Source organism: Cervus elaphus, chromosome 2 (assembly GCF_910594005.1).
Source record: "Cervus elaphus chromosome 2, mCerEla1.1, whole genome shotgun sequence".
NCBI lineage: Eukaryota > Metazoa > Chordata > Mammalia > Artiodactyla > Cervidae > Cervus > Cervus elaphus.
Window position 1 is genome coordinate 23,546,081 of NC_057816.1, and position 21,148 is coordinate 23,567,228.

At 38.2% G+C, this 21,148-nt stretch overlaps 1 protein-coding gene across 1 annotated transcript; it reads right to left on the bottom strand.

The window, feature by feature from the left end:
- Nucleotides 1–13,975: 13,975 nt before the first annotated feature.
- Nucleotides 13,976–16,632, bottom strand: LOC122705361 (olfactory receptor 149-like). Its single transcript, XM_043920694.1, has 2 exons — nucleotides 15,675–16,632; nucleotides 13,976–15,310 (listed from the first exon to the last, which is right to left on the bottom strand). Exon 2 carries the CDS (start codon nucleotides 14,909–14,911, stop codon nucleotides 13,976–13,978), a length of 936 nt encoding a protein of 311 aa, XP_043776629.1. The 5' UTR covers nucleotides 14,912–15,310; nucleotides 15,675–16,632.
- Between the last annotated feature and the right edge of the window lie 4,516 nt (nucleotides 16,633–21,148).

Genomic DNA, 21,148 nt, shown 5'->3' on the forward strand with positions numbered 1-21,148 from the left:
AAAAGTTAGATTTTTATCCTGGAAAGAGGGGAAGTGATAGTAAGTTAAATGACCCACAGCACCAAAATCCACAGCTTGAGACCAATAGATTCATAAAAAGAAAGACAGTCATAGGTTCTATTTATGGAAGGATAAAGCCTATTGTGACTGAGACATCAAGAATAGCAAATACCCCAGAAAGAGGTGCCTTCTCTGGGGTGAGGACTGAAGGCAGGCTGGTATCTAGACAGACATTGTTTTATTATTACCAGATAGAGAGGAGCAAGTGGCAAAGAGAGTAGAAGGCTTGAAAACTGATGAAGGAAAGAAAAGAGAAAGGGAAGGAAAACAAAATAGAGTAGAGAAAAGAAAAGGAAAAAACGAGGCATGTTTATAGTTTACAGAGAATTTTTATGACCATTTTCGAGTTAAGCCTTAATAGAGACTGATAAGGGAAGATCCCCTGGAGAAGGAAATGGCAACCCACTCCAGTATTCTTGCCTGGGAAATCCTACTGGCAGAGGAGCCTGGTGGGCTACAGTCCATGGGGGTCACAAAGAATGGAACACGACTGAGTGACTAAACAATAACAGAGTCCTATACGTAAGATAGGAATAATATTTCTATTTCATAGATGATGAAGAAATTATGATTCAGAGAGATTAAATAAATTGTTGAATTTCTCATATATAACTCATGGCAGATCCAGAATTAGACTCCAAGGATTCTAAATCCATTATATCATAATTGGAAAAGGAGAAAAATAACTATGGAAATGCAGATAAAAGAAAATATTATTGTATTTTCTAAACTGAGAGGACAAGACAATGTGGCTCGGTCATTCATTTTGTTAAATTTAGATTTCTCCATAAACACCCTTGCCAAGTTGTCACTTAGTTCCTCCTTTGCGATTTTTTTTCACTATACTCTTCCTGTCTATTATTGTTAAACATTCCAAACAGTTACACAATGCGAGCTGTTACCCTGCATTCCTTATTCTATTTCTGCCACTGCACTAATACATTTCATGAACTTTCAAAGCAACCTTGAGAACACTGTGGTCTGAAATTGAATTATTCATATGTGAAGCTAAAAAGACGTTTTCACACCGGTTTCTGTTATTTAGTGCTGAAACCATTTTTTATGCCGGTTTTTGTGAAAACACAGGTTCATACATAAATAGTTGATAAGTGTTCAGTTTCATAGTTTTAGTATTCACCCATCACCCAAGCCTATCAAAGCATCTTTGTGCATTTGTGTATTTGAACTGTCATCAATAATGCACAATACACTGTATTCTTTCCAGCACGCCATTCCTTCAATTATGAGGTGTTCACATTTTCATCTTCGTCCATATGGAAGATATTGGTAAAAGAAACAGCCTAAAATGGCAATAAGTTTTTCTTTACTAAAATATATGGATATATTATGTATCCTATTTCTGATCTAAGTACGGAAGAGATATGGATTAACTTTTATAATTCTTTCAATTTAACTAAATTTGAAGATTCTAATTAGCATTGCACAAATGTACATACAAAAAATTTCAAAAACTATGGATAAAGTAAATCACTGAATATAAAGAATATTTCGTAACACTATGGAGAGGTTTTTTTGTATTCTCTAAAAGAGATTCAGAAATAACAAATTTCATGAACTATCTGAAATAGGATATTTTCTGCTCCTAAAGCAACCATATGAAATCAGATGAACTTAATTTAACATCCTAAACAGTTTTCTTTTTTTAATATACAAAGGGAAAGCAACTTTTAAGTGTAAAATCAAGACTAATGTGTGTGATGAGTCAGAAATGAATCAGAAAAACAGATTATTAACTTTGAGGAACCCATCATACTCACATGCTTCAGCATTTTTTCTTCATTGCCTCAGGGAATAATAAGACATCTAAAATTTTTATGATAAAATAGATCATAAAAGTTTATTTAGACCATGGCTTTTTTAGGTAACATGTTTTGATTTTATTTTCATTGAAGTTTTGAATAAAAAGAATACGTTCTATTGATTCTATTGATCCAAGAGCAGAAAGGGGAAAGTTTTCAAATCAGAGAAGAGAAATTATAACACGCAATAAAACAAAATTAGCAAAAGTTTAGACATTGAAAACAACCTCATTCCTATAATGCTAAATTATTTTCTTAATTCAACATGGTGGATGGTAGTGCTATTCAATGAAATATGGAACTAAGTGAATTATAGAATGAAAATCTATTTTTAAGGTAAATAATAGATTTGTTCCTATATCTATTGACTTTGAGGAACCTATGGACCAAGCAATTGATGATATCCAAAGTGCAGTTGAATGCATGACTCCAAAACCAAGGAGAAGTTCAGGGCTAAAGATGTAACCAAAAAATGGAAAATTGCTCCTTGCATTTATGAAAATATAGATGAGTACAAAATATAGAACACAAGAGAGGAACTGGGAGCACTTGAGAAGTCTAGGGAATTATGAGTCCTGTCTTCATCCCTTCCCCTCACCACTCCTCACATTATTATCTGGCTCCAATGTACTGTTAAAAATCAGTAAATTAAATAAATAATAACTAATAGTTAGTACTCACTCTGAGCTAGATGACACGATTATCGGCCCTTTATATATATTAACATATTTAATCCTCTTAACAACCATCTGTAGTAGTTGTATTATTATTCCCCATTTACAGAAGAGTAAACAGAATAATAATTTGCCACATTACTTATGACTGAAAATCAAAGTGTCTCAGAAGAGTAAACTGCATAATAGAAGATTAAGTAATTTGCCACATTATTTACGATTACCAGATAGTAATTTCTGACACTCTCTCTCCCTGCCAAAATAGAGATCTGGTGAGGAGTTTGCTAAGCGTGAGTCACCTGATTACAGTTGGTTTATAATTATTTCTGAACTTTTCAAAGTCTCAGTCCAGGTTTCATGTTGGTGAAAAAGAAGCCTCATTCAGCTGTATGGCTGAAAGGTGAGTCAGACAATAAAATGGATAGAAAAAGGACTATCAGGCTGAGTGTTTACTCTGGGTATAATAGATTTGCAGTGAATACCAGGAAATGACACACCAAGCAATGTTAGTCATTTGAATGACTCTCCAGGGACAAGAACACTGTAAATATATTAAAGTGGTTATTTTTAATTTCTTCTCTCAAAATTTATGAGAACAGTTAGGCCAGGGAACAATTTAACAATCCAGGAGCCCAAATCTTAATGTTCTAATGAATACTTCTATGGCACAATTCCTTAACTGTAAAGGAATTATTATCTTTATTATCATCATACAATGGAGAGCCATAGAGCAGACATATGTTATAACTAATGCAGAGTAAATCCTACATGGCTAAATCTGGAAGGAGATAAAAAGACAAACTCAGTTTGTGTCTCAAATCGTATTTGAAAAGATGAAGGTCAAGAGAGGACAAAAGTGCCCAATGTCTTAGATTCAGGATTAGAATTTAGATCCAAGTTATGTTGTGGTTAATCTGAATCTTAATCCCTTGACATCATTTTCAGCATGTCATGTCGGGGGGATGGAGAGGGAGATACACACAGACATACACACACAGACACATATTTTTCTGGGACAATGTCCATAAGTATTCTCGAGTTCTTAAAAGGGGTCACAGCCATCAAAATGATGAGGAATCACTACTTAGACTAAACTAGAAAAATGACACATGATATCTATGACTGAGCAGGTTAAGAACCAAGGTGAAACAAATATATTTGTGTTTATATTCCATGACAAGAGTGAAAATGTGTTAGAGTCTACTTAGAGCAAATGGGGAAAAAAATAGAGTAAGGAAGTTACATAGCAGAAAGATTGGAGAGGAGTGAGAAAGTGATAGGAAAAGATACAGGGAAAAGGAAAGGAAACTATATGTTATAATAAGCATGTAGGCTTATACCATCATGAAAACAGTGTTGTGGTCCAAGTCAATACAGGCTTACACTTTTCTGTTCTTCTGGTGCCTCTTATGGATGCCTTTATGGTCACCTCGTCAAGAAAGGACTACAAACTGGCTTGATCCTGGGGTCTTTAGGCTTGTGGTGTTGCTGTGTTTCTGTCCTTGAGCTAGTCAGGGTCCATGCAAATAGACTTCCAATCTAGAGCTCATTGAGTCATTGATCCTTTCTATAGGCTCTAAAGCCTCCCTCAAGAGTGGGTATCAGAGGCTTAAACAGAACTGGCATCTCTAAGGGACCAGATTCCCTGAAGTCTGTTATAAGTCCCTAAGGCTTACAGATAACATCATTTTCTCACTAATTAGTTTGAGGAATCTAATACTTTTTTTTTTTAATGAGATATAACCAATTGGTCTCTGTATTGATGATGATGAAACTTTTGCCAAGGACCATTCTGAAAGAGCTACCAGATATGCTGGAAAACATTCAACTTATTATCTATGAAAAGTAAAGACTTAATGCTACATTAAAGTTTTCATTCCTGACACTTAACATCTCAATGGTTGATTGTTCCTCAGAACAATTATAGGGCTCATGATTGCTTCGTGGTACTTAAAGCGTAAGATTTTGAATCATAACATCTGGGTTTAAATCCTGACCACACAATGACTGGTGTGTGAGAGTGAACAAGTTACTCAAATTGTCTGATGATCACCAAATTTCTTTATCTGTAAACCTGAGATGATAATACCTTTCACATTACAGTTTTATGAACTTAACATGAGATAATGTATGTGCAAATTTGGTTTTGAATTGTAAATCTTTCTGTAAATATTAAGAATTAGCACTATTTTAATTATTTTCATCTAATTAGTATGATTAAAAGTGGCTGGAATAATGTCTTAAAAGAACCTAGACTATTGACTTTTTAATAACAAGTTTCTTGAGATATGATTCACACATCATAAAATCCATCATTTTTTTTTTTATTAGTTGGAGGCTAATTACTTCACAACATTTCAGTGGGTTTTGTCATACATTGATATGAATCAGCCATAGATTTACACGTATTCCCCATCCCGATCCCCCCTCCCACCTCCCTCTCCACCCGATTCCTCTGGGTCTTCCCAGTGCACCAGGCCCGAGCATCCATCATTTTAAAGTATACAGTTCAGTGATTTCACAGTTTTGCCACCAATACCACAATCCAATTTTAGAATATTTCTATCACTTTAGAAAGACCCCTCATGCCTACTTGCAGGCATTGCTTCTTCCCACCCCTCACTCTAGGACACCATAATGTACCTTTTTGTTGTTATGGACTTGTCTTTTGTGCACAGTTCCTGTAAATACAATCATACACTATGTAGCCTTTTGCATCTGCCTTCTTTCATTTGGCATAATGTTTTCAAGGTTCATCTACATCATAGCATCTACCAGCACTTCATTCCTTTTTATAGCCAAATAATTGTGCACAGAGTAGATATAGTACATTTTTTACTCATTCATTACTTTATGGGTATATGGGTTGTTCCTGAGGTTATTAAGGTTACTGCCTCAGGAATGCAGATAACCTCAGATATGCAGATGACACCACCCTTATGGCACGATTATGGCAGAAAGCAAAGAAGAATTAAAGAGGCTCTTGATAAAAGTGAAAGAGGAGAGTGAAAAAATTGGCTTAAAACTCAACTTTCAGAAAACTAAGATCATGGCATCTGGTCCCATCACTTCATGGCAAATAGATGGGGAGACAATAGAAACAGTGAAAGACTTTATTTTTTTGGGCTCCAAAATCACTGCAGATGGTGACTGCAGCCATGAAATTAAAAGGTGTTTGCTCACTGGAAGAAAAGCTATGACCAACATAGACAGCATATTAAAAAGCAGAGACATTACTTTGCCAACAAAGGTCCATCTAGTCAAAGCTATGGTTTTCCCAGTAGTCATGTATGGATGTGAGAGTTGGATTATAAACAAAGCTGAATGCTGAAGAATTGATGCTTTTCAACTGTGGTGTTGGAGAAGACTCTTGGAGTCCCTTGAACTGCAAGGAGATCCAACCAGTCAATCCTAAAGGAAATCAGTCCTGAATATTCATTGAAAGGACTGATGCTGAAGCTGAAGCTCCAATAATTTGCCACCTGATGCAAAAAACTGACTCATTGGAAAAGACCCTGGGAAAGATTGAAGGCGGGAGGAGGAGGGAACAACAGAGGATAAGATGGTTGGATGGCATCACTGACTCGATGGACATGAGTTTGTGTAAGCTCCGGGAGTTGGTGGTGGACAGGGAAGCCTGGCATGCCCCAGTCCATGCAGTCGCAAAGAATTGGACACTATTAAGCAACTGAACTGAAACTGAACTGGGTTGTTCATACTTTAGATTATTATTAATAGTGCTCTTATAAAAATTTATATATAAGTTTCTGTTTAACCATATGTTTCCAGATCTCTTGTGTATATGCCCAGAGGTGAAATGCTGAATCTGGATTGTTGGTACTTCAACTTGAATTATATACAAACAGAAAAAAATATTCTTGTTGACTGTACATTTTCTTAAGTTTGTTATCTCTAATTTGAAACTAGATGTGAATGGTTGCTTTCAACCTTTCTATAGTAATAAGCAAAAATAAATGCAAAAAAAATACTATAAAGCCTATAAAATCCTAAATGCGCTGATTTGATCTAAATGATTATGTTGTTTTATGTGAAATAAATTAATTGATACTGAATTTAATCAAAGAAATATATTTATATTTGTGAGTTTTATGCTTCATTTGTCAACTTGATTTCATTTTTTAATTTTTTCTTAACTTTTTATTTTATATTGCTGTATAGCCTATTAACAATGTTGTGATAGTTTCAGGTGAACTACGAAGGGACTCAGCCATACATACACATGTATCCATTCTCCCCCAAGCCCCTCTTCCATCCAGGCTGCCACAGAGCATTGAGCAGAGTTCCCTGTGCTATATGGTAGGTCCATGTTGGTTATCATTTTAAATTTAGCAGTGTGTACCTGTCCATCCTAAACTATTCAAGGTATATTCAATCATCCTTTGAATTATCCTTCTTACGCTTGCTGTAATCTTACTTCTTTTAAAAATTAGCTTTTAATTATCAATATATTATTTTTATCAGCTAATTAATTAAATTTTAAAGGGATTATAGCAATTAGATTTTGGGGGAAAATCTAAAGGGGTCTTCAGTTTATGATGAGGGAAGTCTCCACAGGATAATGATGTTGGATGTCAATGTTGGATAACAATGCTGTTGGGTGACCACGGTAAGAAAGAGTTGCTTTCAGCAGATGTCTGGGCAGATAGAGCTGACCAAACATCATCACGGGTCACAGTACATATCAGAGAAGGCCACAGGAAGGTGTTATCAAAGTGGAAAAATGGACATCCCTGTTCATCAATGCTGTAGCCTTGTAGTTGCAGAGTTCAAAATCAACCCTGGGGAAATGAAGGATGAGGGTAGAAAGTTCAAAATTGATTAAGTTTGTAATTTGAAGAATATAATAAGTGTAACTGGAATGTCATTGACTACAATGTAACTAGGATATTTTTCCTACCAACCATTTGGCAGAAATGGAGGTGAAGGTAAAAATAAGTTAGGTATGGAAAAATAAACGAAGCTACATTTTGTGCATCTGAGTTTGTCCCGTAGGAACAACAGTTGCCCACTATATATCTTCTTTGTATGTTTGTATGAGTGCTCAGTCGTGTCTGACTCTGCAACCCGATGGACTGTAGCCTCCCAGGCTTCTCTGTCCATGGCATTCCCCAGACAATGATACTGGAGTGGGTTGCCCTTTCCTCCTCCAGGGGATCTTCCTGAGCCAAGGCTCGAACGTGTGTCTCTTGCGTCTCCTCCACTGGCAGGCTGGTTCTTTATCACTGAGCCACCTAAGAAACCCACTTACACATTTGAAATGACCTTAAATTGTGATTCCCCAAGAGATACATAGTGACGTAAGTTATATACATGTATCTGGATGTGGTCGGGGACCTGGTAATATGATGGCTAGGAATAGAATTATGGGTGGAAGATAATAGGCCTAATTATGTTCAATGGGCTTTGAAAATTATTCAGCCAGTGCAATTTTACTACATTTTCTCTGACCTTCAAGCTTACACCTCATTTCAAAGGGCCCAGCAAACCAGCTTTGGTCAGTCACTGACTTACAAGGTCCTCTGGAAGGTTTCCATGGAAACCAAACGCAGAGCAGAAGGAGAGCATGGATAGCCTAACAATTAATTTCAAGCCTGCTGTTTCTCTTTTTCCTGACCATATAGCCAATGCTTTTAGCATGGCTTTTGCCAAATAAATATAAATAATACCACGCTACAAACATTTAAAATACTATAAAACACTATATTACCAGTATACAATAAAAATAGAACATATTACTACATATATATATACAAATGAGTTATACATATATGTATAAAATACATTGTATGTACATACCATTTATATATAATAACAATATTTATTATTTGTTTTATAATAATAGCTGCTATATTATAAGCATATAACATAATACTAAGGATTATATATTACTGGGGTTTTTTTGGCTAAAAAGGGAAAAGAAACTAATGACTTTTTTATTTCTCTTGACATTTCTATGCCTTAACCACTCCTAGATTTTCCTCTTATGGCCACCCCCCTTCTCAAATTTTTAAATCCTACCAGCCAGTAATGCACAGTTCATATGTGATCTTCTCTTTTAGGCTCATCCTGGTATTCCCAGACCAAATAAACATCTCTCATTTGAACCCACTTCATATTTTAATTACATTTCTCTTAACAGATAATACTTAATTTGTTTCATAATTAATTACATAAAGACCTCTGCCCGAATCAGCTTTTCTTTCTCTGTAGAATCTAGCTAAGTGACTTAATAGATAGTGACTCAATGAATGTTTGCTAAATTAATGCATCAGTTAAAGTAAGAAGAAATCAACTTAGACTTCAGATCCCTTGGAGAAGAGAACTCCCAGTTTAGTGCCCTCATTTCTGAGCACTCAGTAAGATACACAGACCTCTTTCCTTTTTTTTAGGAGAGGTATTTATATGTAGGATCTCTGAGGTCCCTTCTGCCTCAACAATTCTATTTGATAATCATGATCTAAAAATAAGATCTAACTATGTTGCATTTAGACTATCTTTTCATGTGGACCCTAGTCTAAATTTTTCTCTTTAGGTCTGCTCATCATTTGCTTCCAAGTAAATAGACTTAGCTCTATAAATAATAAGCTAGCCAGAGAGTTGAGGACCAGGCTATGCAAAGGCATCACTTACTAAAGTATATCCATGCTCAGACCCTGTGCTGAACCACTGCATGGGACATAAAGATGGGTTTAGTGGTACAAGATATATGAGACATACAGTACCTATTCTCAGAGAATTCACCGGCTACGAGGTGGAGAAGACAAGTACACAGATAACTATAAAAACCGTGGAGGAGGATTCAGGAAAAAGGGACACATATGCCTATGGCCGATTCACGTCACTCTATAGCAAAAGCCATCACAATATTGTAAAGTAATTATCCTCCAATTAAAATAAATAAATAAATTTTTAAAACTTATTCTAAACAGACAAACTCAGTATAAGATTTATATCCTAAATTAGATACCAATCCATTCTTTTAAGTGAAGCTGCATTGGAGAACAGAGTCCCTAACTTTTTTCTCACTTGTTCCATGTTATTTTACGTAGGTTGTTTGGGCTCTCTGGATTCAGTTGCCTCACCATATATAAAATGAAATCATTGCTTTATATGATCTTTAAGGTCTCATAAATTTCTATCTTCCTATGTCTTACAGGACTTAAGAATGTAGCTCTTTGTTTTCATAGAAATGGTTTGTTTATTGGCGTCCCTAAAGGACTTTTATATTCACTTTAAAAATGATGGATTTTATTCTGTTGGTGTATTAACAGAATTATTATCAGTCCCATTGATTACATCATGTGTGTGTGTGCATGGGTTTTGTGTGTGTGTGTGTGTGTGTGTGTATTTAAGGAAATTAAATATTCCTTAGTGCTCTCAAAATAACTGAGAATGTAAAATACTTCTAAATTTTGGGTATCAAAACTGCAGGGGATAGCATGAGATACAAATTTTCACAGCAACTACTGATGGAAAGAATTAGCAAGTATCGGATTAATTTAAGCCATGAGAAGTGTCAGAGTTGATAAACTGAACCTTCTGCATTCCCTCTTAAAATTCATTCTGAGTGTCAGATTGCTCACCCTGGCCCTGCTGTTTGATCTAACTGCTTCGCTTTAATTCTGCTTTTTATTAGGCGCCGGGCAAAGCCAGCTCTGAGCACTGGAATGTGATTGAAAGATTCCAATGGTGCTTCTTTGAGATAAGAAGATTCCATGCTCAGAATATGTAGCCATTTGAAACCTGGAATTATTTTAACTGTTTTGCCTAGACCATTTAATTGCATCATAACTGGCAAGTGACATTTTTATCACTAACTCTCACAAAAAGGTAATATCATAGAATCCCTCTCTTTTAATGCAATGATTTAGGAAGAAATCAGTCTTACCTTGGAAATGCTAGCAAAACTGAGGTGAATGAAATTTTGCCTGAGTGGAAAGTAGGCTGTATGTGTGTGTGTGTGTGTGTGTGTGTGTGTGTGTGTGTGCACGTGCACATATACACATGTATGTTACACTCACACTTAGTTCTTCCCTAGAATACTAATTGCAGAGAAAACCCAGACTATAAAACTTTAACAAGCCTTCTTGTACTTCCAGTATCAATTCCCAGCCTTATTAATCCACTTGGCCCTGATATGCAGCTCAGAAGTGAGAATTAAAAATTAGAGGGCAAAAATAAAAGCCAAAGTCATAATGAGCAGGAGAAGCATCTCAAAAGAGCGGGTACCTTTGAGATTAATTAACTAGAGAATTCTCTTCACAATGATTCCCTTAGAGAAATCTTACAGCTTGGCAAAGTGGTAAGAAAAGTTTTGTAAATGTGTTTCTTATCTGGAACTTTCCATTACCTCCTTTGGGAAAGAAGGACCATTTCTGAGTCTCAAACAGTGATGTTTATAGGGATGAACATAGAAAACGCATACTGTTATCAGCAGCACAAATCATACATTGGATATGGGAGGCATTACAACAGATCTGGGCTTGGAAGTCTCAGTTTTCTAGGACTATGGGGACAAAATACTGTACAACAAATTGGGTGGCATAAACAACAGACATTTATTTTCTCACAGTTCCGGAGTCTAGGAGTCTAAAATCAAGGAGACAAAAGAGTTGGTTTCCTCTGGGAGGACAAGGGGCCCATTTTAGGCTCTGTCTTTGATGACTTGCTGGCGGTCACCCTCTTGCTCGTCCTCATGCCAACATTCCTCCGACTGTATCCCTAGTGTCTCTTTGTGTCTGCAGATTACCTTTCTTATAAGGACATCAGTCATGTTGAATTGGGGTCCACCCTAAGAGCCTCATTTTCATTTAATTACTGCTTTAAAGGTCCTATCTCCAAATTACAGCCACAATCTGAGGTATGGGGTCTGGTGGGGGACAGTTAAGACTCCAACATGTGAATTTGGGGGGAAAACACAATTCAGTCTATAACAGAGAGTAAGACAAACATAGGGCTGAATGGCAGCCAAGGTACACAGACATGTATGATTTTGAACAAGTTTCCCATGCTCAATCTCATGTTTCTAAACTGTGAAATACAAAAATATAGTAATAACAAGTATTTAGCTCATAGGGTCATTGAGTGAGTGAAAGTTGCTCAGTTGTGTCTGACTCTTTGGGACCCCATGGACTATACAGTCCATGGAATTCTCTAGGCCACAGTACTGGAGTCGGTAGCCTTTCCCTTCTCCAGGGGATCTTCCCAACCCAGGGGTCGAACCCAGGTCTCCCACATTGCAGGTGGATTCTTTACCAACTGAGCTATCATGGAAGCCTCTCTTTCTCCAGGGGATCTTCCCAACCCAGAGATCGAACCCAGGTCTCCCACATTGCAGGCGGATTCTTTACCAACTGAGCTATCAGGGAAGCCTCTCTTTCTCCAGGGGATCTTCCCAACCCAGGGGTCGAACCCAGGTCTCCCACATTGCAGGTGGATTCTTTACCAGTTGAGCCACTAGGGAAGCCCAAGAATACTGGAGTGGGTGGCCTATCCCTTTTCCAGGGGATCTTTCCAATCCAGGAACTGAACCAGGGTCTCCTGCATTGCAGGCAGATAGGATCATTATGAGAATAAAATAATATAAAAATGCAAACAAACTAGTATAGTGCTTAGTACATGATAAATGCTCTATAAATCTCCATTTATCACATTTTCTTGGTCTCTCCATTCCTGGTGGTAGCTTCAGTTTATCTTTTTCTGTCTATAGCTTTAATTTAACTATTGTATGTCTGTTTTCTCCAGCAGGCTATGACATCATTCAAGTAAGATCATCTGTGTCTTCTTTATCTTTGCCTTGCCCACTCCTAGCAGAGTTATCTATCAAATGACATCTGAATGAGTGAAAATGAAAAGGAATTGGATTCCATCTTTTATTATTACAAATTGTGCTAGGTTGACCCTCTGAGCTCTTACAACCAGGAAGCTGAGGATTGGGAAGAGATCATGTAGACTCAGAGAGGTTTAGAAGGGTTTGTGTATGTATGTGTGTGTGCTTAGTCATGTCCAACTCTTTGTGATCCTATGGACTATAGTCCACCGGGCTCCACTGTCCATGGAATTCTCCAGACAAGAATACTGGAGTGGGTTGCCACTTTCTCCTCCAGGTGATCTTCCTGACCCAGGGATAGAACCCACATCTCTTATGTCTCTTGCATTGGCAGGCAGATTGTTTACCACCGCACCACCTGGAAAGATTTAGGATATATTAAATTTAGAGTCATTTGAACTGTATTTGAACCTTCCCCTTTAGACTCTTGTTTACTGAGCAACAAAAAATTAAAAAGGTTTTTAAGAGTTTAAGAGAAGAGACCGACAAGAGTCTGTCTCTGATCCAGGAGTGATTGCTAGCTCACACCAGTGCCTGGAGGTACAGACACAACTGTGCTGGTCTGGCCTGGAAGTTTCCATGGCTGCTCTCTGATTATGAGAAGTACAGAGACAGGAATAAAGACTGGTCTCTGTCTCTGCCCCCTTCTCATCCATCACCCTCTTTCCAGTGTCCTTTCATCTCTACTTCTCTGTTAGAATAAACGTCATAGTCATTAGATTCCCCAAGTGTGATAGTAATGCTCAATGAGTTCAGCTGTGAAAACAAACTATGTTGAAACAGCACATTTTTCAACTTTCCCATATTTCAGCCAAAGCAAAAAGAAATGTAGGCATGGGGACCAAACGCAAATGCTTTCCATAAACAGAGAAGTCAAAGGTACAAAACGATGATATCTAGGATGTCACATTGCCTCCTGGCTGTGCTGAGGAATACAAAACCAAGTTCAGATTTTCTGAAACAGCTTCATAGTGCAGTCACAGCTCTGTGGATTCTCCCCATCTGCCCTTCCCACATTCCTCGTCACATGCTACACATTTCCAGCAAAAAGTGACCTCTCTCCTTCCCTTATCAGCAGCATGATAACACACACGTCCCAGGGTCAGAAAGCCAGCCCTCAAGTCTTCTTTCTGCCATTCACTCTTTATGTGTCCTTGCATACGTGCATGCGTGCTAAGTCGCTTCAGTTTGTCCAACTCTTTATGACCCCATGGACTGCAACCCACCAGGCTCCTCTGTCCATGGGATTCTCCAGGCAAGAATACTTGAGCGGGTTGCCATGCCCTCCTTCAGGGGATCTTCCTGACCCGAGGATTGAACTCTCATCTCTTATATCTCCTGTATTGACTGGCAGGTTATTTACTACTACTGCTGCCTGGAAGCCCTGTGTGTCCTTCACAAGCCATAACAAGTTATCTCACAAGAGATAACTCTTCCAGTCTTAGTCCCCACATCACAAAATGGATGTAATCATAATAGTACCTGTCTTCTCAAAAATGTTTGTGAATATTACTGTACAGTAATATTCCATAAACTATGAAGTGCAGTTGAAGTAGTAGCTACTGATTTCTCTACCTCTGCTCAGGAAGGAAGTCCAGCTGATATAGGACCTTCCTCAGAGATGACTTCACCTCCTTATTCCTGAGGCTGTAGATCAGGGGGTTGAGCATGGGGGTGACCAGGTTATTCAGGATCTGAACAGTTGCATCCATCCAGGGGCTTGGGGTTGGCTGTAGGTAGATGAGGACCACTGGCATGTAGAAAAGCAGGATGGCAGTGAGGTGGGCGCTGCAAGTGGAGAAGGCGTGCTTTCGGCCAGCTGCAGAGCGGATCTGCAAGATGGAGCAGATGATGCGGCTGTAGGAGGTGAGGATGAGAAGGAAGCAGCTGAGGGGCATGAGACCCACACTGATGAACCCCACCATCTCCAGGGCCGAGGTGTCTGCACAAGCCAGCTTCAGCATGACCGGGATATCACAGAAGAAATAGTCCACCTCATTGGGGCCACAGTAGGGCAATTGGAAGGTGAGTGTAGTTAGAAAGGTGGCCTGAATACAGCCAAAAAACGAGGTGCCCATGGCCAGGATGGCACACACTCTGTGACTCATGATTATTGTGTAGCGCAGAGGGTAACATATGGCAACAAAGCGATCATAGGCCATTACCGTGTACAAGAAACACTCCGTACAACCCAGGAAGTGGTAGAAGAAGAGCTGGGACACGCAGCCTGTGTAGGAGATGGCTCGGCTGTTCCCTGAGAGGTAGAAGAGCATCTTGGGGGAACTCACAGAGGGAAAAAATATGTCACAGACAGACAGTTTACACAGGAAGAAGTACATGGGAGTGTGCAGCCGAGCGGAGGAGACAATCGCCAGTAGGATTAGCAGGTTCCCCATAAGGGTGAGGATGTAGAAGGACAGAAACAGGACAAAGAGCATGGTCTCTAGGTCCTCTGTGTGCGGGATGCCCAGCAGAATAAACTCAGTTACCACCGAGGCGTTCCTCATAGCTGTGATGAAGTCAGACCTTGAAAAGGGATTGGGAACACTGAAGTCTGAACACCAATATCAAATAATTAAGCTTTTTGCCGATGAGCACATTGGCTGTGTTTTTAACTAGCAACAACCCGCCTTCCTATGAATGGCAGGTTCTATATTAAAAATATCATGTATTAAGAAAAGGATATTTTACAGCCAGTCTATCCATCTCTTGGAAGGAATGTCTTGAGAGGCTGATGGTTGTTGATGACAAGACCAGAAGTTTTGAGATCTATTAAAATCATTTTCAGGTCAAGTTAGAAACCACTTTACAGTTGTTTAATCCATGGATTCACTCTTTTCAGGCACATTTATATTTTGAAATCTCACAATATCTTTGAGAAGCAAACTCCCACTATGCATTACCCTCTGAAAAATAATCAGGAAAAAATTGTGTTAGGAATCAGAACATTTAATATTAATTCTGGCTTTGCCACTTATTAGCTACAGTAGTTCAAACAATTTATACAATATCTTCCATAGACATAGTTCTGTCATACACAAAATGAAAATAATAATTACCTTAGCAAAAACATCAACAACAAAGATACCCTGGTGTCATAGTAAAGTTAATGAAATTTCTATGAAAGTATCTGGGAAAAACATAAATCTTAATGAAAAGCATATTTTTATGTTTCTTAAATATGTGTTTAAATACCTTTCTTCAATGTTGGCATTCTAAAATTATTTGCAAATACATGTTTTATGAAATGACATTATTAAATAGATTTACATCACATCCTCTTCAGGATACATCCTTCCAAACTTGGTAGGTACAATGTCGCCAACTCTATCAGGAGATGCTTCTCTGGTTCTTCTGGTCCTCTTAACATTTTCTGAGTGGACTTAGAAGTATTAAGTCCTAAGGTGACTCTGGAATATTAAGTAAAAGAAAGAATAGCAGCAAGTAGAGTACCAAATACTACAATAACCTATGGTTCTATAATATTGTTTGATTTTTAAAATCCATTTCAGGAAAAAGAACCCTCAAGGACCAGGAAGGTCCCTTTGTGTGGCCCCAAGTGTGTGGGGGGCAGAAGTTAATAATAAGATGTGGGCATGGGCAGAGTTTGAAACACTCACAGTCCACCTGAGAATGCAGTCACATTTCCCAGTGTTATAACAAGACCTCATGTTTGGGGCCACTGAGCAGAGAACAGAGTGCTCCAGCCAAACACACCTTAATTCTCCTACTTATAAAGAATTGAGTCCCTTAGGGTTTGTGCATTTGAGACCTGTACACACTCCTGCTTCCAGGAGTGCTTCCTTGGAAGTGGATTCAGATCCCCTGAAGCCCTATTTGGGAATGAGTGATAGCTCTGAGGGAGCAATCAGTTTGTTGACCTTATTCATCATCCAGCTATGAAATAATAGTAGTGAGATCATCAGTAAGGAATGCTCTGAAGTGGGAAATAGCTGTGTTCCTTCATGAGTATTTGCATGGTAGCATAAGTTCCAATTCTAACCTTAGATCACCTGCAATGCTATCTCTTTTTTGGTTGTCTTCTACACCTTCAAACTTTTCCTTGTGATATCCTTTGTCTACTGTTTTTGAAATTATTGATACATCCGTGCAACTACGCAGTTCTCTCTAATAAACATCACTTTTCCAGGTAGAAACTTCATCAGTTATTATTTGCTTTATATCTACTATCATTATTTGTCCTTCAGGTCAATACTCCTAAAGACAAATATACATTCATGGAGGGTAATCAGTGTAAATAAAGGGGTTGGCTGCAAACCTTCTCCAAAAGAAAATGATTGACTAAATAGCTAATGTTCAGTTAAAAATTCACAGTAAACATTTGCCACATGCTAAAGAAAGTGAAAGTGTTAGTTGCTCAGTCATGTCTGACTCTTTGCAACCCCATGAACTGTAGCCTGTCAGGCTCCTCTGTGCATGGAATTCTCTAGGCAAGAAGACTGGAGTGGGCTGCCATTTCCTTCTCCAGGAGGTCTTCCTGACCTAGGGATTGAACCCGGGTCTCCTGCATTGACAGGCAAATTTACTGTCTGAGCCATCATGTAAGCTCTGACACATTCTAAGTGTTATGCTAATTCTTAAAATTTATTATTACATTTAATATCCCAAAGAAACCATAAAACCATATAAAGAAACTGAAAAGCAGATTAAATAACTGATCGCAACTAGAAACTGACTGCACTGAGACTGTAATTTTATTTTATTTTATTTTATTTTGAGACTGTAATTTTAAAGCCAGTGTTTTTAAGCTCAACGCTATGATGAATTCCAGAGATTTGAATCTTGTACCCAGACATATAATGTGATTTTTCAAAGGCTTCCAGGGCTGATAGATAAACTTTGTATGCACTCTTCATGTGATGATTCAGGAATCATGGGCATATCTGGTAGAAAGACAGATTTATTTTCAATGCAGAAAGTTTAATTATTATAAATTATACATAAATGAAGTAAGTAATCCTTATGATATAGTTATTTCCTTGTCTGGAAATATCCAAGAAAAATGTAAAACAAATAATCTTTCAGGTATGCCATTAAGGCTTTTCTCAATTTGAATGAATAACTTGAGTTCAAGTTCTTACTAATTTTGGAATTATTTTATTCATACTGGAAAGTTTATGTCCATTGAATTGGTGATGTTATCTAACCATCTCATCCTCTGCTGCCCTCTTCTCCTTTTGTCTCAGTCTTTCCCAGCATCAGGGTCTTTTCCAATGAGTCAACTCTTCGCATCAGTAGCCAAAGTATTGGAGCTTCAATTTCAGAATCCATCCTTCCAATGAATATTAAGAGTTGATTTCCTTTAGGAAGGACTGGTTTGAATTCCTTACTGTCCAAGGAACTCTCAAGAGTCTTCTCCAGCACCACAATTCAAAATCATCTATTCTGGGGCTTCCCTGGTGGCTCAGTGGTAAAGAATGTGCCTGCCAGTGCAGGGGGCGTGGGTTCAATCCCTGGTCTGGGAAGATCCCACATACAGCAGAGTAACTAAGCCCATGCACAACTGTTGGGTCTGTGCTCTAGAGCCCAGGAACTGCAACCACGGAACCCACATGCCGCAGCTACTGAACTCTGCGTGCCCGAGAGCTCGTGCCCTGCAGCAAGAAAAGCCACCTCAGTGAGAAGCCCATGCACCCACAACTAGACAGGAGCCTCCTCTTGCTACAACTAGAGAATGCCCCAGTGCAGCAAGGAGGACCCAGCACAGACAAAAATAAAATTATAAAAAAAAACAAAACAAAAAACAAAATCATCGATTCTGTGGCACTCAGCCATCTTGATGATCCAACTCTCATATCCATACATGACTATTGGAAAGACCATAGCTTTGACTATATGGACTTTTATCAGCAAAATAATGTCTCTGCTTTTTAATATGCTGTCTAGGTCTGCCATAGCTTTCCTTCCAAGAATCAATGATCTTCTAATTTCATTGCTTCTGTCACCAGCCATGATTTTGTAGCTTCCACACCCTGAGAAAAGAAAATCTGTCACTGCTTCAAACTTTTCCCCTTCTATTTGTCATGAAGTGATGGGACTGGAGGCCCTGATCTTAGTTTTCTGAATGTTGAGTTTTAAGCCAGCTTTTCACTCTCCTCTTTCACCCTCATCGAGGCTCTTTAGTTCCTTTGTGAATATACGACAGTTTTAATAATAACTAATATTTATTGTGCATTTCCTATATGCCAGAATTCTGCGGAGTGCTCTCCATTAAGTAGGCAATATTATTTCCCTCATTTCTAGTAGAAAATTTAGTTTCAAAGAGTTTAAGCGACTTACCTAATGTAATCGAGTCAATTAACGGATCCAGAATGATATGACTCTTCCCTTTGAGTTATAAAGAAAAAAATAATTCAATCCTAAAGGAAATCCTTCCTGAATATTCACTGGAAGGACTGATGCTGTTGAAGCTCCAGTACTTTGGCCACCTGATGTGAAGAGCTGAGTCATTAGAAAAGACCCTGATGCTGGAAAAGATTGAAGGCAGGAGGAGAAGGGGATGATAGAGGATGAGATGGTTGGATGGCATCACCAACTCAATGGATATGAGCTTAAACAAGCTCTGGGAGATGGTGAAGGACATCACCATCTCCTCGCATGCTGCAGTCCATGTGGTCACAGAGAGTCAAACAGGACTGAGGGACTAAACAACATCAACTCTGATTTTTATAACTAATATCACCTTATATTTGTGGTAGGTGAGTTTTTCAATGCAATTTCACGTTTTCAAAGTTAATTTTCTCAATAACTTTGTAACGTAGTTCTTATTAACTGCATTTTACAAGTAAAGCCATTGGACTCAGAGCAACTGTGACTTTCCTAAAGTTAGACAACAGAACGCAGTCATCTCCAAGCTTAGCCCTCTTTCACTACATCATCACTGCTTCCCAAAACGACCCCATACAGAAAGCAGCTGGCCCTGTGTGAGAGAATTATTAATAGATTCACTTGAGGGTTTTGGAGGAGTGTTGTGTATGCCCTTAGTGTATGCCTTTACCATTTTTATCGTGTATTCCATGGCAAGATTATATGAGAGAGAGAAAGAGTAGAGAACCTGTTCAGAATATGTCTTGTTTCATAGGAATTGAGTCTCAGAAATTTCAGTAGGTATTTCTCAAGGGAGCTGTCTTGCTAAAATTTATTTGTAGGAAATTTTGCATTATTTGCATCACTCTTGTTTTAATCAGAAAAAAAAAGGCCCTGACTTGTTTAATGCCTTTTTTCCTCTACTCCGAAATTCAAGTAAGTCACTAGCATATTCTTGCAACAACTGATTTCTCAACTAATCATTCAGCAGAACTTTCTGATTATAAATAGCAGGGCTAAGTCCAGGCGTTCTTGGCCCAGTGACAGGTGCTTTATTGTTTGTTGGTAGGACTGGGGTCTGGCATGAGTAACCAAGTAAGAGTTTCTTCTTTCATCTGCAAAAACTCAGCAGTGAAGAGGTGGACCGTGAGCCAAAACGCAAGAGTAAGATATGGCTACTTACTTACTTACTGGGTCATAAATTTCTTAATCAGTTTTCCCCCTCCCTTTCTTTTTCTCTTTTTCCTTCTGGTAAGAAAGTGTTCAGCTGCTTTACTGGGCTTCCTAACAATTTAATGGTTTCTATGGAAGAGGTGGAACCCAGTTAATGGAGGAATTAAGTTAATAAATATAGGAATGAAACATACTTTCTGCATTTTTGTTGGGGAGAGATGGGTATGACAGAAATATCAGGGGCTTGAATCCTAGGAAACTCTCTTGAGTGGCTTGGTGTCCTTAGTTACTACCAGTTCCTAAGCAATTCCTCACATTTCTTTGTGGTCCCCATTCCCATGATGAGAGCCGGTCAGCTGCTGGGATATGGTTCAAGTACCCTCAGCAGGCTACAGTACTGAAACAGCCTCTGTGTGTGATGGAGCAGAAAGATGACTGATCTAGCAGGTTTGAGATATAGCCCAGTCTGTCAAGCAAACTACAGTATCCAGTTTCCATGGCACAAGCAGACAAATAGGTCATGGTTCAGAAAGAACAAAACTTTTAGTAACAACAGCTATCCTGAAAGATACAGTAGAGCATTCTTACAAAAGAAAAAAAAGTGTATAATAAAGATGCATCTTTGTGTCACATATATGTAAATATATATGTGTGTGTGTGTGTAACTATATATATTCAGGGTTCAATTGCTAAGCTTTTTATGATTATATTCATTCCTGTTTTGCTCTCATTCATTCTAACAATATTAAATCCTGTCTTCACTCACATATTTATATTTCTAGCCCAGATTTCCCCCCTTGAATTCTAGACTTGTTACTCAATATCTCCATGTAGGGGTCTGGATGTTAAGCATCTCAAGCTCACTGTAACCGAAGAGGCACTCTTGTTTTCCCATTCCAAGCTTTCCCACAACTATCTCTAGCTTAGTAAATAAAACACTACAAAAAACAAAAACAGAGAAAATCTTGGAAAAAGTCAGAGTCAAGCAACACACTTTATCCACGAAGGAAAAAGGATAAGAATTACAACACATTTCTTGCCAAAAATTATATAACCAAGGAAAAAGTGGCATGAGATGTTTAAAGTGTTGAAATAGTCAAGCACAGCATATTTAATTCAATAGCCAGTGAAATTATCCTTCAGAAGTGAAGGAGAAATAAATACTCTCAGACAAACAAAATCTGAGGAAATCTATTTCCAGGAGAACTATTCTGCAAGAAATACTAAAAGGAATTCTTCAGAAA